Source organism: Colletotrichum chrysophilum (genome assembly GCF_026319265.1).
Source record: "Colletotrichum chrysophilum strain AFK26 chromosome Unknown scaffold_246, whole genome shotgun sequence".
Taxonomy (NCBI): domain Eukaryota; kingdom Fungi; phylum Ascomycota; class Sordariomycetes; order Glomerellales; family Glomerellaceae; genus Colletotrichum; species Colletotrichum chrysophilum.
In genome coordinates this window covers 1-15,873 of record NW_026517533.1, presented here as the reverse complement: position 1 = coordinate 15,873, position 15,873 = coordinate 1, and the positions used below count along the sequence as shown (strand labels likewise).

The following is a 15,873-nucleotide window of genomic DNA, read 5'->3' as shown; positions in this document are numbered from 1 at the left end:
AGTTGGGACCTGGGGATTTCTGACCGTCCGGGCTGTCAGTCACCGTTCCCCCCCGTGGGACTCTCAGTGTGGGGTAACCGGCGTTTTTGTTGCAAAATGGGGAATTTGTCCGTGGAGTTTTTTCTTGGTGAGGGCAACGTCCCAAGACCGCAGAGTCGGTGTCGACTGCGCCTGGGATTTCCCAACATGGACGGACTGGACACACCAAAACCACCCTTTGAACATAATAGGCATGTCAACTGATGAGCTACATTAAATCAAACGAGGCGAATATTCCCCAAAAGACAGACTGCTCTATCGAACCCCTCAACCCTCCAAACACCGCAAAACCCGCCTTATCCCCCGCTACATCCCCCCAACATTAACCACATACCCCCTCTTCCCCAGCACCTCCACCAACCCGTCCCAAACCCGCGCCTGCACCCGGCGCCCGGCCTCATCCTTAGCCCACGCGGGCACCTCCATCACCTCCATCTCCGCCAGAAACGCCCCGTGGCTGGCCTCCCCGGCCGTCACGCCGTGCAGCAGCTTCCGGCTCCCCTGCTCCGCGCTGATCCCGTACCCGACGCGCATCACGCCAATGTACGCCCGGAAGAACCACGGCATGTTGCGCGCGAGGTCCGTCGCGCAGATGCCCGGGTCGAGCACGTTGATCACCACGCCCGTCTCGGACACGGGGAGGAGGGCGGCGAGGTGGCGGACCATGTAGACCTGCATCAGCTTCGAGAGGGGGTATCTAAAGCGTGTTAATTTTGAGGTTGATCAAATAATGCAAACACCACGTACCGATGCGCCCCCAGGCCCGTCTTCCGCTGCTCCTCCCGACTCAGACTCTCAAACAAATTCCCCTCCACGGCATCCAACCCGCCGCCCTTGGTGAAAAACGCAGTCCCGCTCGAGACAACGCTCAAACACGTCCTCACCCCAAACCTCCCCGCCGTCTCCCGCAGCTTCGGCAGCGCCCGCACCGCAAGCAGCCCGTTGCCAACCACATTCACGCCCACCATCGTCTCCAACCCGTCACCCGTCTTCGCAAACTCGTCCAGCGCCACACTAGCATTCGCAACCAGCCCATCAAGCCGGTCCAGCTCGCCCAAACGTGTGCAAAAGGCTTCGACGGAGGCTAGAGACGCGAGATCGAGTTCCCACACCTCGCCGGCGTCAGGCTGGTTAGTGTGCGCGCGGATGGCGGCGAGCGCGGCTGCGCCTTTGGAGGGCGAGCGGACTGCGAGGATGACGCGCGCGGCGTGGAGGAGGATGAGGTGCTGCGCGCAGTGGTAGCCGAGGCCGGTGTTGCTTCCGGTGACGATGTAAGTGCCCCCGGCGATGGAGGAGGCGGGGGGCAGGGGGAGCTCGGCGCAGCTGCGGAAGAAGGATGGGAGTGTCATTTTTGTGCTATTTCTTTTGGAGGTTCAATTAGATATCAGTAGAGTTTTGGGAAATGAGATGATAGGTCTTGGCGGGGAGTTGGTAGTGTAAAGTTTATTGCGACGTTTGGTGCTGGCTTTTTGATGCTCTATTACATTGCATCAACACTATCTCTATTTATACAATTTCTCCTTCGCTCGCAGTGATGCCAATACATGCCAGCTGCGTCCCTATCTTGGCGAAGTTCATGGAGTTTACGGAGGCGGACCATCAACGGTATTTCTATCATTTCCATTCCCCGGCCAAACGTCGTTGCTGAAACCCGGCCACACAACGCGGATTTCACTTGTTGCAGTGGTTGGTCACTTTACATAGGGCTTAGCAGGAAGAGTGCTTGGGCCAATGGTTTGTTGTCGTTTCCCGTCTTTTCTTGACCGGGTTTTGGTGCTCCGGAATCCCGCGCAACTAAACTCCGCAATGGCCGGCTTTTTACAACACCAAAGTTCCAATAACACACAAATACCATAAGCTCAAAGTAACATCATCAGGCAATGTAGGTGTGCAAGTCGTAATCGTATTAGAATATTCTATTCTTTAGGTCATGAGTCATTCGTCGTCCTCGACGCAATTGTTGCTTTGGTCTTGGAAAGAAAGTCATCCAAGATGCACGAATGCATCCGCAGCGCTATGCTAGAAAGGAACCGCTCCAAATCAAACACCAGTGCCATCGTTGAAGTTCATCACCTCGCATGCCGGGTATTCCACAACTCCTCCGCGTTGCCCCTAAACAGCCTGTCCACCAGCACATCATCCTTATCACACCAGTCCAGCACCGTCTCCATCCACGGCCTGATATCCAGCCCCTCAAACCGCGTATGCGGCCAGTCCGTCGCAAAAATCACCCTGTCCCTCCCCCGCAGCCGCAGCACCTCGCGCGCAATCGGCTCGAGGTCGCTGTGGTCCGCCATGCTGCTCAGCCGGTACGGCGCCGAGAGCTTGACGTACGTGCTCCCCGCCTTGAGCAGCCTCGCCAGCGCCCGGAACCCTCGCATCGAGTACGGGTCGCGCGCAGGCATGTCCTGGACGCTGGGGTGGCCGAGGTGGTCGATGCACACGCGCACGCCGAGGCGCGGCACCACCGGCTCGAGGAGCGGGATCATCGACATGGGCATGTACACCTGGATCACCCAGTCGAGCGGGCGGCAGTCGTCCGCGTAGCTGAGTAGCAACTCCTCGAGCTGGGCGGCGGTGAGGGATTTGCCGACGGATGACAAGTTGATGCGGACGCCGCGCACGCCGAGGCGGTGCCACTCTTTGAGTGTGCTCTGCGGGACGGATCCGGGCTCGAAGGCGACGACGGCGCGGCCGCGGCGGGGGCCAAGGGCGCGCAGGGCGTCGAGGAGGCAGGTGTTGTCTGTGCTGTAGATGGAGGGCTGGACGAGGACGATGTTGTCGATGCCGACGGAGGACTCGAAGGCGAGGGCGTGGTCGAGGCGGTGCGTCGCGGGGCAGTAGACGGCGTCCTGTGCCAAGGGATATGCGGCCGGGTCGACGACGTGCATGTGGGAGTCCCACGCGCCGCGGGGGATCCGCTCCGGGAGGGTCAGGCGGCGGCGGGCGGGTGTGAGGAGTGTTGGTATCACTTTGTCGTTCCTCGACGAGGAGGAGGAAGGGTTGATTAGGGGTTGGAGGAGGGCCATGATGGTTCGTAGGTGGTGGTAGAGGTGAGAGTGTGCGTTGAGGATGCGCCTCTGGATCATGGTGAGGGCGGCTGCTCTTTGTGTAAGAGCGGAGGGGAGGGTCCTATCAGTGGGAGATGAGGAGGAGGAGAAGGGAAGGGCGGGGGGAGAGTGATAGAGTCGAGGCTCGGGCTTGAAGCCGATTTGATGGTGAGGAGTGTCTAGGGAAGCAGCGGTGGTGGTATTGGTGGTGGTGGTGGTGGAATAAGGGCGCTTGCTGGAAAGGCATGGAAGGGATGAATCCTTCTCCTCGCGAGAACAAACTGGCGACTGGACCGAAGACGAGGAGAACGACGACGACGACAGGAGGAGAAGCCCGGGGTTTCGGTGATCCGCAGGCACTGGCTGCTGCGTCTGCGTCTGCTGGTGGTATCCGTACTGCTGCAACGACTGCGGACGATGGCGATGACGGCGGCGGTGCGCCTGCACATATGGACGTCGGCCCATTGCGGTTGCTGAGAATCCGCCGACTGTCCGGGTTGTTGAGTGGATCATCTGAGTTGCAGCCGCATATCACTCGACGAGGGCAGGCGTATCCGTAAGAAGGTTTTCCTGATCATGTAGGGGCGAGCCCGCAGTTTCTCGGACAGTCTCCAGCAGGACGATGCGAGGAGCAAGGCAGGCGAGGCAAGGCCAGACACGCCAGTGGGAGCGATAGTGGAGGTGGTTGAGGGCCAAACTGCAAAACTAAAACCTTGAGGTGTCGTCGACAAGCCACCAGACGGGAGAGGTGAGGTGCAGGTTTCTGGTTTTGGAGGAGATCTGATCCTCGGTGGGCGGTGTCGCCTCGGAGGATGACCGACGTGTTTCTCGACCAGAGTCCAGAGCCTAGTGAAAAGAGTGCGAGTGGTGTTGAGTGTCAATGCCCATTGGTTTGGGTGTGTATTGGGTTTTGCGCGCAATTGCTGTGTGTAGAAACTACGGATACACACATTACACGCATATCCATCCGAACATGGGCTTCAACTATTTTGAGAAGTGGTTCCGTCCTCCAGGAACATGGCCGACGGGCGTGCATCTGCATCGGCCAGTGCGAGGTCCATTGTCCATTGCATGGATTGACGGGGTCGGGGCATTGCAACAGCGGGCGGGCGGCAGCGGTTCCAGGCGTCTCTACAGGCGCGTTTGTGAGGGCAGCACCGCTGAGCAGAGACAAACAGGGCAGAAATTCTCTCTCTCTGCTTTTTTTTCCCTTTCCTGACGTCGCCACGAGTCATTGCGGGCCGCATGCTGTGGGCGGCCGTCCTGCCGGAAGTTGACCGAGCTGGGTGAGCTGTGAGATGAGATTGAGCGAGTGAAAGAGAGAGTGAGTGAACACAGTACTTGCTGCAGATACAAGTGACTTCAGGCTGCATTATGTAAGATGCACATGTACGTACTGACCACGTGCCTTAGGCAAGTGCCTTAGATAAGCAGAGAGAGAACCTTGAGGGAACAGAAAAGCCCAGACCACCTCTGTCTTCCGGAAGCCGGCCGGGAATACTGCGGGATGCTAAAGTATCCCCCACTGTGTTTAGCGTGGAAGCTACTTCTCGTCCCTTGCGTTAGTCACCCCCCCCCCCCGCCGCGGCACTTCCATTGGATCATTGGATCGGTGATGTGACGGCAATGGCACTGGATGAACGCAACTCCCGAGTGGGGGGCAGCACCTCACCTCAGCATCATTACTAAGGTTTACATTCTCTCCTCACACTGTTGAGGTGCAGCCTCTCTGCCTCCAGCCTGCCGGTATCTTTTCCCCCCTTCACAGTTCGTTCGGTCAACGTCCGATGTTTTGCACCCCCCTTCATCCCCCACCCCGCCCTGCACGAGATCCTCCTCCGCGCGCGATCGTCCACTGAACGAAATCGTGGGGTTGGGCCTCCTCCTCTGGAACCACCAGGGCCCAAAATCCGGAGAAGAGGCAAGCGAGAGGCGCTGCTGCGGCGGCCTGCATCCATCCATCAACCTACCCCGTGGAGGATTTGTGCAACCCCGCGATTGCTGCTGCTGCTGTTGCCGCTGCGGTTGAGAAGCAGAGAGAAGACGACGACGGCAGGAAAAGAGTGAGGCGACGGGGGAGGCGACGTGGTGTGATTGCGTGTCGGAAATAGGGGGCGAACACAGACACTTGGACAAAAAAAACTTTTTTTCTTCTCTCTTCATTTCATCTCAATCCAGCATTTGAACAACTCAATTGCTGCAAACCCACGCCGCGCTCCCCTTTTCTGGCGCCCGCAACCGCGTTCGAACGAGAGCCGTCTCCCCCGGCCCAGATCTTCTGTCTCTGAGAAGTCTTACCCCGGGAAAATGGTCGAATTCAACGCCTACTATCTGCTGACTATTGTTGTTATCGCGTGCGGGTCTATCCCCAAGGGTGAGTCTGCCCCCTCCGTCCCCTCTGCCCCCCAGCCCATTGTGCGGTCAGGTCGGGTCACCGCATACGCGACCGTGATCTGTCACCTTCTCCACCGCAAACCCTTCTCCTCCTCCGTTCGCGGTGTGCATGTCCATGTGTGAGTGAGTGTGCTGATGGGTCCAACAACACAGGCTACGATGAGGGTGGCTTCAGTGCGTCCACAGGCCTGACCTCCTTCAAGGAGGACTTCGGCCTCGTGTCGAGTCTGTGGAAGGGTAACGAGTCTGGCCTCGCCGACCGCAAGGCCAACATCTCGTCGTTTGGCGTCCTCGGCGCTGCCTTTGGCTCCATCATCGCCCTCGCCCTCAACGACAGGCTCGGCCGCCTGCGCTCATGGCAGGTCTTCATCGCCGTGTGGATGACGGGCGTCCTGATGCAGGTCTTCTCCTCCGGCATCCTCGGCCTCATGCTCTTCGCCCGTATCTGGGGCGGCCTCGGCGCCGGCGGTCTCACCGTCGTCGCGCCGCTCTACCTGTCAGAGATCGCGCCGGCCAAGTCGCGCGGCATGGTCGTTAGCATCTACATGGTCGTTCTGCTATCGTTCCTGACTATTGGTGAGCCTAAATCCCCCATCCATCAACGCTCGGGACTTGCCCGGGCCCTCGGCGAACATCCGACTGACCGGCTCCCGCGCCAGGTTTCTTCATCAACTACGCCGCCAACGCGACGCTAGCGGCCACTAGGATGCAGTACCGCCTCGTCATCGCGATCCCCCTCATCCCCGTCGGCCTGGCCTTCGCCGCCTCCTTCTTCCTCGCCGACACCCCGCGCTGGCTCGCCTCCCGGGACCGCGGCGAAGAGGCCCTCGCCGTGCTCGCCAAGCTCCGCCACTCGGACCGCTCCGACCCGGCCCTGTCCCTCGAGTTCGACGAGATCCACGAGCAGCTCCGCTCCCGCCAGCAGATCCTCGCCGACACCTCCACCCTCGCCCTCGTCAAGGAGATCGCCACCGTACCCACCTACCGCACCCGCTTCCTCCTCGGCGCCGTCATGCAGACCGTCGCCCAGTGGTCCGGCGGCAACGGCATCACCTACTACATCCCCGAGATCTTCCGCTACGCCGGCGTCGTCGGCGACAACACCTCCCTCATCACCAGTGGCGCCTACGGCGCCGTCAAGCTCGTCTTCACCATGGTCTTCACCTGGGGCCTCGTCGACGTCTTCGGCCGCCGCCGCTGCTTCATCACCGGCCTCGCCCTGCAGTGCGTCACCCACGTCTACATGGCCGTCTACATGGGCATCTGGATCGACGGCACCAACAAGCCCGCCTCCGACGCCGCCATCGCCTCCGTGTTCGTGTACGCCGTCGGCTGGTCCATCGGCCTGTGCACCGTGCAGTACCTCTACGGCACCGAGATCTACCCCACCCGCATCCGCAGCGTGTGCTACGCGACCAACATGTCGCTGCACTGGTTCTTCCAGTTCGCCGTCGTGCGGACCACGCCCAACATGTTCGTCAGTCTCGACGTGTGGGGCGCCTACGTCTTCTGGGCGTGCGTGTGCGCCGTCGGGCTGGTCGTGCTGGGGCTGTGGGCGCCCGAGACGAAGGGCATCCCGATGGAGCGCATGGAGGAGCTGTTCAGCGGGCCGTGGTGGATGGGCTGGCGGGCGAGCATCGACCTGGAGGGGAGCGAGATGAAGCCGTTTGGGAGGGGCAGTTCGTCCGGGAAGGACTCGTCTGGGAGGGAATCGGAAAAGGGGCCGTTTGCGCATGAGCGGAAGACGGATGTCTGATTACCTCGGTGTTTTGAGTATTTTTTTCCTTGTAGAAACGTTTATACCATTTCTAATTGATATCCCTTTTATGACTTCACCACATTTTTGGTACTTGTCTCATCTCCGGTGCTCAACCCGTTCAGTCGGAGCCGGACGGTGTGAAAGTGGGTCCCTGCGGTCGCTCAACGTCCGCGTCTCCCAGACAAGCGCTCAAGGTGTGATTGAAACCACTTGGCACACAGCAGATTGCATCCATCTTTGTCTCCATCTAAGCTGAACAGATCGTAACTGTGCTTGGGTTTTCGGTTTGGCCAGCTCATCTAGACACCTCGAAAAAAACATGCATAGCAGCGTGATCGCAAGGCCGTCTCCAAATTGGCCGAGGACACCAAACCTGACATTATTCCACTTTGCACGAATTGAACGTACGTATTTCAGCCCGGCTGCAGACACGAGGTTGACGCATAATTCGTGTCTCTTGGCGTTTCTCGCCCATGTCAAGGATACAAGAGAATTACTGCCCATAGAAACGTGTTGGTTCATATGAGCCAGGGTGTGACGCACTCTTATTTCAACGTCTTGTTACATTCTGCGTTTTAACTGACGTTATTTTGGGCGCGTTGGTGCTTATGTAGCTTACAGTCTTTATCCGGTGTCAGGGTTGTTCAATTCTGGTCAGTTTTCTTTGCGCCCACATTTTCTTGCTTTGAGAAGCGCATATAACTGCCAGCAATAAATGATTGGGCACGCTCATAGTCGCTCGCATCTCATTTCTTGAACGGTTTTTTTTTTTTTCTGTGTATCATCGCTAGTCTCTGACTATAATGCTGGACTGAGCGGAAGTTTCAATAATAACCTGCGCGTATACTTGAGGAGCATATTGGGTGCCGCTCATGGACACCGCTTCAACGCATGGAAGGTGCTCCACATAAAAACAGCTTAGAGAACGACGTGAGTAGCCTCTAATCATCGACGCGACCGCCGATTGAATACAAGTCTAGTTTGGAGCAGTCTGCTTTTATCCCCACACCTGCATCTTTCCATGCTTGCAAAACGACACACCCTAACTCCTAAACTACCGGAACCATCTCAAAACGGCCTGGAGTACGTAAAATCAAACTTCTTCTGCAACCCAGCCCGGTCCGCCATGCTCTTCGTCACAGCCTCGTCACGCTGCGCGCAGAACTCAGGCGCAGCCACCCGCGCCAGCCCAACCGCCCGCGCGCCCTTGACCAGCAGCGACGTATGCGGCTGCTGCCTCGTCGCGTACGCCCTGAAAGCCTGCGTAAGCACAGCCGTGCGCAGCTCTCTCGCCGCATCGAAATCCGGAATCTCCTTCGTGAGGTAGTAACAGTCCTCGCTATCTCCTGTCAGCCCCAGACCAACACAACGCCTGTTCGATTCAACTCACCAGGCCTGGTTCGCCCCCTGCCCGAGGTGCACACTCGTCGGATGCACCGCGTCCCCGACCATGACGCACCGGCCCGAGTACCACTGCTCCGGCTCGAGCTCGGGGCGGTCGTAGATGCCGTACTTGATGAGCCGCTCCGCCGAGGCGACCATTCCCAGCACGACGGGGTCCCAGTTCTTGGCCTGCAGCATCTCGGCCATCTTCTCCTTCTCGGCGGCGCGCTTCTCGTCGCTGAAGAGGCCCCAGGCGGCTTCCTCCTCGGTGTTGCCCGGGAGCGTCAGCCCCCAGGACGTCTTGTCGTGGGTGATGGGATAGCTGATGATGTGGCTGAGCTCGCCGTACCAGTTCCGCGCGCCGGGGGTGTTGCGGAATGCTTCGGGCGTGGGGGAGATGCCGGCGGTCTGTCTTGTGGTTAGTGTTCATGATATGAGGAGATAGGAGAGTCAGCTCACCTGCGTCAGTCCCGTGAATGATGGCGTCCCCTCTTCGATCCCCCCACGCGCTAGCAATAACCTCCTCGTCGCAGCCTTCAACCCATCACACCCCACCAGGAAACACCCCGTCTCCTGTCTTCCCCCATCAAAGAACGCAGTCACACTATCCTCCCCCTCTTGGATCTGCTCCAGCTTCCAGCCCTCCCGCACCTCCACCCCGCTCTCCACCGCCAACTCCCGCAACCACTCCGTGACCAGTGTCCGCTTGACGCCCACCGCCGGCTGCTCGTACCGCTTCGCAAACTCCGTCGGTACGTCGGAGCGGCCGAGGACCTCCCCGGACGCCTTGTAGTCGCACAGTTCGAGCACGGGCGGGCCGTTCTGGAGCAACCGATCGGGTACGGGCCCGATCAGGTTGAGCACCTTGAGCCCGTTGGGGCAGATCATCAGGGACGCGCCGACGTCCGCCGGCGCCGGGGAGCGCTCGAAGATGATGGGGGCGTAGCCTTTTTGCTTGAGGAGGCAGGCGACTACGGGCCCGGCCATGCCACAGCCTATGATGAGGACCTTGGGCGAAGACATGATGAATCGTGTCACTGAGTAAGTACGCGATGTTGGGGCCTGGATGTGGACTTTTGGACAAGGTCTCCTCGTGATACACCTCCGTTGTTGAGACAGAAGCTGCCCGGTCGGACAGACTACGTCAGACAAGGTTGTGGTCTGTTCTCCTCCCGCCCAGACGCTCGCTCCCGCGGTTTCTCGGAATCGGAAGAGGAGACTACGTCTACGTCTAAGGCTATGTCTACGTCACCTGACTCGCGAACACGGCGACTCCCCAACGCCCGTGAAACCCGCGGAAACCTACTCAGATAGCAGCACTACAGGCGGCCGGGTATAAGTACAAAGTTTTCAGGGTCCCCGCTTAGGTTGTCAGAGACGTGGCGGCGGGAAAGTTCTTCGCTGCATCAATCCGAACCGGCGGGTCAGACGTTCTGTATCGCCCTATACTAGTCGAGACAGTGCTCTGCCCGTCGTGCGCCTGGGCTGTAGCCTGCATGCGCTTGCGAGGCTAGACCAACGTCTAATCCGACTGCGTAGATTACTGATCCGAGTGCGCGGCTTCTAGTCGAAGCGCTAGGACTTCTGACATCGGGGCTTGTCCCGACATCCGGGCACACAAACTGTTAGTTTCTAATACGAAAAAAAGGCTTGTACCCGAGCTAACGCACGTGTGAATCGGAGATTGGATGCGAGATTGCTACGCTTCCCCCATGCTGCGGTTTAAACTTTCTGGCTCTGCATATCGTACAAGTGGGCGGCCGGCAACTTGGACAACTCCGACGAACACACAACTCCTGCGGACAGGTTCCCACCGCAACGCATCTCGTCGTTCATACCATGGACTTGTCCACAACACACACAAGCTTCGTGCCTGAAACCCGCCCGCTCCGCAGCTCCTCCAGCCCTTGCCCAACATCGTCGAGCGTCTCCCCCACGACACGGTACCGCAGCGGCCTCACCTCCCCCGCCCCCACGAGCGCGGCCACCTCCCTGGTCCACGCGGCCGCGAACTCCCGGTCCGCCGGGGACGCCCCGCACTTGTACGGCGCGACCCAATCAACGGTGGATCCGAAGGCGCTCATCGCGAAGACCCAGGACGGCCGGACCGCGCGGCGCGAGTGGCTTGCGATAGGGAAGCTGTCGAGCGCGACGTAGCGGCCGCCCGCGGCGCCGAGGGCCTCGTAGCAGATGCGCATGGAGTCTGGGGTGGTGATGCAGTCGGCGGCGTGGGCGAGGCGGTCGGCGGTGAGGGCGCGGATGTCGGCGGCGCAGGTCGGGGAGGTGTAGTCGAAGGCGGCGGCGGCGCCGGTGGATTTGACGAGGGGGAAGTTGTGCGGGGAGCAGGTGACGATGGGGATGAAGCCGCACCTGGGGAGGATTAGCTTGTTTGGTTGTGGGAGGAGTTGGAGAGGATGGCTTACTGTCTTAGTAGTTGGATCATGAAGAGGCCGGACGCGGTGCTGCCGCCGTATACCAAGACATGGCGATCGCCATCTGCGGGCGCGGTCTTGAGCTTCATGGTGTTGTGAAGGACCATGCCGCCTGTGAGGAGACCGCAGGGGAATGTTGCGGCCTCTTGGAAGGAGATGCTGTCTGGTATGCGGAAGAGCAGATGCTCCTCGGCGACGACGTACTCCGCGAACGCGCCTGTGGCTTCGTTGTTGTTGTTATATCCAAAGGCCACGCCGCATACTCGGTCTCCTGGGTGTATGTCTGAAGACACATTCGCGCCTTTTGAGATGACGATGCCGGCGAAGTCGAGGCCGGCCATTGAGCCTTGAGGCATGCCGGCCTGCACCATCTTCGCATCTGACGGGTTCAGGCCGACGCATGCTGTTTTGACGAGGAAATTTGTTGGTGATAGGTTTGGCGTTGTGACCGTGACTACATTTGCTGTTCCTGGCCCTTGGACGACTATTGCCCTCCTCAGTTTCGACGGTTGTGTCATGGTTTGTGACGATGACTTATCACAACTCGTTGCAACTGCTCAAGTGCCAATCGAATTCCAATAGTGATGCAGGTAAGGACAGACTTACACGAACTACTCGTCCGTTCTTCCCTCATCACGGATAAGAATTCCGTCGGGAGGCCTGTCTGAGCCGAATCGCCGTCGTGCTCCACAGTCCCTCCAGAACAACACTACGAGTCAGCAATCCTCCCTAAAGACTGACATGAAGTCGCCATCTGAACACGACGAAATAACAGCTCCGACGGCGAGTTTACAAGAGACCCCCTCGCATAATGAGACGAGCCTAGCCGCCCCCCGCTGACTCGTGGATTCATCCCCACCCGCGCTTCACTCTGTAGCCAACGAACGCACCTGGCCAGGTCCCCATTCTCTAAGGTTTGTCCCACCCCCTATTGATCTGGAAACCTTCAAAGTTGCATCTCAGCTGTACAGACTAGCAATTAGAGTTAGAGTCGGTTGTACCGGCGGGTTTCTTTCTCAATGCGCTTGTGGGGGTAACGACACGTACGCTGCAACATGGGACACTAAGTCGCGAGAACGATCGTCAATGATACTTTCAGGCGAAACCTTCCCATACTATTGGGACGAATAATATCGGATGGCAGGGTAAGGTGTGCAACGAGAGGGAGAAAACGTGCTCTAGACTTGCGCGTATTTGTTTCCTCTCTGGGGGCCAGGTGGCATTGTACAGGAAAAGAGAGTTTGGGCTGGACCCCTAGTCAGTAGAAGCTCACTATACATGGTAGCGGGCGATGAAGAGGGAGGTTAATTACCCCGTTTGATAAGATTACCAGAGAGCTGTCAGTCACCATACACCCAAGTTGATGTCCATCCGAAGGCCTTGCATCACTCGCGAACCTGCTTCTAAGTTTATTACTGACTTTCACACGGCCTTTGTTTACACGAAATAGAATATTGTGACAAAACATGTGAGTGCAATAGACAAACATACTCTCTGTAGACAACCTAACAAATCTAGCAGAACCATGGAGCCCATTGCAATCATTGGGCTGGCGCATCGCTTCCCAGGAGGCGCCAACACACCCGCCAAGCTCTGGGAGGTTCTCAACAGCAGACGAGACCTATCTCGAGAGCCAGACCCAGATCGTCTGAACCTCCAAAAGTTCCACAACACCAACGGCGAGCACCATGGCAGCTCGAACGTCACCAAGTCTTACTTCCTCGAGGAGGACCCGCGTCTCTTCGACACGACGTTTTTCAACGTCAGTCCTCTGGAAGCGGAAGCCATGGACCCGCAGCAGAGGCTCCTCCTGGAAACGGTCTACGAAGCCACAGAATCGGCCGGCACGCCCATTGAGAGGTTCCAGGGCTCGCGGTGTTCCGTGTTCGTGGGCGTGATGACGGGCGACTACGAGACGATCCAGTACCGCGACACGGAAGACCTGTCGCACTACACCGCCTCAGGCACGTCGCGCGCCATCCTAGCCAACCGCATTTCCTACTTTTTCGACCTTTCCGGATCGTCAATCTGCCTGGACACGGCCTGTTCGTCGTCGCTTGTCGCGATGCACCTCGCCGTCCAGGACCTCCGCAGCGGCGCGGCGGAGACGGCCGTCGTCGCCGGGACTAACCTCATCTTCGGGCCGGACATGTACATCAGCGAGTCGAAGCTGCGGATGCTCTCGCCGACGGGGAAGTGTCAGATGTGGGATGCCATGGCGGACGGGTATGCTAGGGGCGAGGGCGTGGCGGCCCTGCTGCTGAAGCCGCTGAGCAAGGCTTTGCGGGACAACGATCCCATTCAAGCTGTGATTCGCAACTCGGGTGTCAACTCTGATGGGCGAACGCCGGGGATCACGATGCCGAGCGCCATGGCGCAGGCGAGATTGACGACGGAGACGTACCGAGCCGCGGGACTGGATCCGTCAAAGGAGGAAGACAGGTGTCAATACTTTGAGGCGTATGTGCTGACTCGCTTCATGGGACGGTCTGATATCGCTAACATGTTTGGTAGACACGGCACCGGAACACAGGCTGGTGACCCTACAGAAGCCAGAGGCATTCTTGAGAGCTTCTTCGCAGACAAGGGTGCTGCAGACACAGAAGTGAGTCCCCTTTACGTGGGGTCGGTCAAAACAGTAGTTGGCCATCTGGAAGGCTGCGCCGGTTTGGCCGGCGTCATTAAAGTTCTTCTCGCAATGAAGCATGACACGATCCCTCCCAACCTACATCTCAGGTCCCTAAACCCAAAGATTCAGCCCTACCAGCGCGTTCTCAAAGTCCCCACAGAGCCTACTCCATGGCCCATGAGGGCCGATGGACAGCCGAAGCGAGCAAGTGTAAACAGCTTCGGATTTGGAGGGACGAATGCACACGTCATTCTGGAATCATACGAGCCTAAGCCAGAAATCAGGTCTTTCACATCTGGAGCGCTCCCTTTCACTACGCCTATTGTTGTCAGCGCTCACTCACAAACCTCTCTACTCGAAAACATCCGGCGACTAACCACATACATTCACAACAACCCGAACGTAAGCCTCGACGATATAGCATGGACGTTGTGGCAACGAAGAAGCGGTCTCGGGTTCCGGAAAGCATTCCATGCGACATCAAGAAAGGACCTTTTAGCAAGTCTCGAAAAAGCCATCGCAGACTCTGCCGGCGGGCAGCCTTCTTTGGGAACACCGGCCGCATCCCTAGTCTCCCCTTCCGAGGGTTTTGGAGTCTTGGGGGTTTTCACTGGACAAGGTGCACAATGGCCTGGGATGGGCAAGGATTTGCTGACACACAGTCCTGTATTCAGAATAGCCATCGAGGAGTGCGATGAATCTCTGTCAAAACTCCCAGATGCTCCATCATGGTCGCTGAAAAAAGAGCTGCTCGCCGACACATCGGAAAGCCGAATCTCTGAAGCCGAGATCGCGCAGCCCGCAACCACAGCAGTGGAAATCGGCCTGGCTCGGATGCTGCAAACTAGCGGAATCAAGTTCAGCGCTGTGGTCGGTCACTCGTCGGGCGAAATAGCTGCAATGTACGCGGCCGGCATTCTCTCCTTGTCCGACGCCATCCGCGTTGCCTTCTACCGAGGTGTCTACGCCAAGTTGGCAGGCAAAGGCTCCATGATGGCGGTAGGAATTAGCGGCGAAGCAGCGCAAGACTTCTGCCGCGAGGCACCATTCAAAGGCAGGATCTGTCTTGCGGCGAAGAACTCCCCTTCTAGCATCACACTCTCCGGCGACGTTGACGCCATCCAGAAAGCCAAGGAAGTTTTCGACAACAGGAAGATCTTTGCCCGCGTGCTGAAGACCGACAGGGCGTATCACTCGTCGCACATGGAGCCTTGTTCCGAGGCCTACCTCAAAGCGATGCGAAAATGTGGAATCTCGCCCCTGAAAACGGAGAGTAAATGTGTCTGGGTCTCAAGTGTAGATGGAACCGCGAGCCGATACTGGGATCAGAACTTTGACGATCTGAGCGGGCCTTACTGGATCGAAAACATGGTGAAGCCTGTGCTATTTGCAGATGCAGTCACAACAGCGCTGACCAACGGCGGTCCGTTCGACGTCGCGATCGAGGTTGGACCGCACCCTGCGCTGAAAGGGCCGGTGAACCAGACTGTACGACCGCATCTGGGGAAGCAACTCCCGTACTGCGGCAGCATTAACCGAGGTGAGGATTGTGTTGTCAGCATGATGCAGCTGCAAGGTTTCTTATGGTCTCACTTTGGTGCGCAAGTGCTTGACTTGAACCAATATCAACGCTGCTGGCATGACGAAGTTCCAACGCACAAGGTTGTCGACAATCTCCCCACCTATTCTTGGGACCATGGCGCACCCATATGGCGTGAGTCAAGGCTCTCGCGCAATCACCGACTACGCTCCAGTGGAAACGAGAGCATCTTGCTGGGCCACCGGCGCCCCGATGACTCGGATTGGGAACCGCGTTGGCGCAACTTCCTGAGTCTGAAGGAGCTCCCGTGGCTGCGGGGTCATTCGTTCCAGGGAGAGGTGCTATTCCCCTCGGCTGGATACATCGCGATGATGCTCGAGGTGGCGCAGTTCCTCAGCGGCGACAAGCACATGTCGCTGATTGAGATCAAGAATCTCACCCTCGAGCGGCCACTCAAGGTAGAGGAGGGGCCCAGACCAGTCGAGATGCTGACATCGGTCAATGTTTGTTTGTTTGTTTTGTTTGTTTAATATTTAACGCCATGGCGGCAAGGGCGCGGCCGCCCTTGCGGCAGACCTCCCGAAGGGTATGTGGCGTGGAGGGCCGCAGGCTCTAGCTATATACTCTGTAGTACACGCCTCTTCCTA

The 15,873-nt window shown here is 58.3% G+C and overlaps 6 protein-coding genes across 6 annotated transcripts; 2 read left to right on the top strand and 4 right to left on the bottom strand.

Moving 5' to 3' along the window:
- Positions 1–345: 345 nt before the first annotated feature.
- Positions 346–1,388, bottom strand: COL26b_013668 (uncharacterized protein; the record flags this gene model as incomplete). The annotated part of the gene is made up of 2 exons (XM_053186263.1): positions 346–736; positions 787–1,388. 2 exons carry the CDS (start codon positions 1,386–1,388, stop codon positions 346–348), a joined length of 993 nt encoding a protein of 330 aa, XP_053029790.1.
- A 720-nt stretch (positions 1,389–2,108) lies between these two features.
- Positions 2,109–3,128, bottom strand: COL26b_013667 (uncharacterized protein; the record flags this gene model as incomplete). Its single annotated transcript, XM_053186262.1, has 1 exon — positions 2,109–3,128. The coding sequence occupies one exon, from the start codon at positions 3,126–3,128 to the stop codon at positions 2,109–2,111; it is 1,020 nt and encodes a 339-aa protein (XP_053029789.1).
- A 2,268-nt stretch (positions 3,129–5,396) lies between these two features.
- Positions 5,397–7,239, top strand: COL26b_013666 (uncharacterized protein; the record flags this gene model as incomplete). Its single annotated transcript, XM_053186261.1, has 3 exons — positions 5,397–5,463; positions 5,637–6,059; positions 6,143–7,239. The coding sequence occupies 3 exons, from the start codon at positions 5,397–5,399 to the stop codon at positions 7,237–7,239; spliced, it is 1,587 nt and encodes a 528-aa protein (XP_053029788.1).
- Positions 7,240–8,310: 1,071 nt separating this feature from the next.
- On the bottom strand, positions 8,311–9,648 carry COL26b_013665 (uncharacterized protein; the record flags this gene model as incomplete). The annotated part of the gene is made up of 3 exons (XM_053186260.1): positions 8,311–8,581; positions 8,633–9,033; positions 9,085–9,648. The coding sequence occupies 3 exons, from the start codon at positions 9,646–9,648 to the stop codon at positions 8,311–8,313; spliced, it is 1,236 nt and encodes a 411-aa protein (XP_053029787.1).
- An 809-nt stretch (positions 9,649–10,457) lies between these two features.
- Positions 10,458–11,428, bottom strand: COL26b_013664 (uncharacterized protein; the record flags this gene model as incomplete). Its single annotated transcript, XM_053186259.1, has 2 exons — positions 10,458–10,995; positions 11,049–11,428. 2 exons carry the CDS (start codon positions 11,426–11,428, stop codon positions 10,458–10,460), a joined length of 918 nt encoding a protein of 305 aa, XP_053029786.1.
- Positions 11,429–12,582: 1,154 nt separating this feature from the next.
- COL26b_013663 (uncharacterized protein) lies at positions 12,583–15,729 on the top strand (the record flags this gene model as incomplete). The annotated part of the gene is made up of 3 exons (XM_053186258.1): positions 12,583–13,517; positions 13,572–13,662; positions 14,485–15,729. Coding segments are annotated over 3 exons (2,271 nt in total), but the record flags the coding sequence as incomplete, so codon positions are not given.
- Between the last annotated feature and the right edge of the window lie 144 nt (positions 15,730–15,873).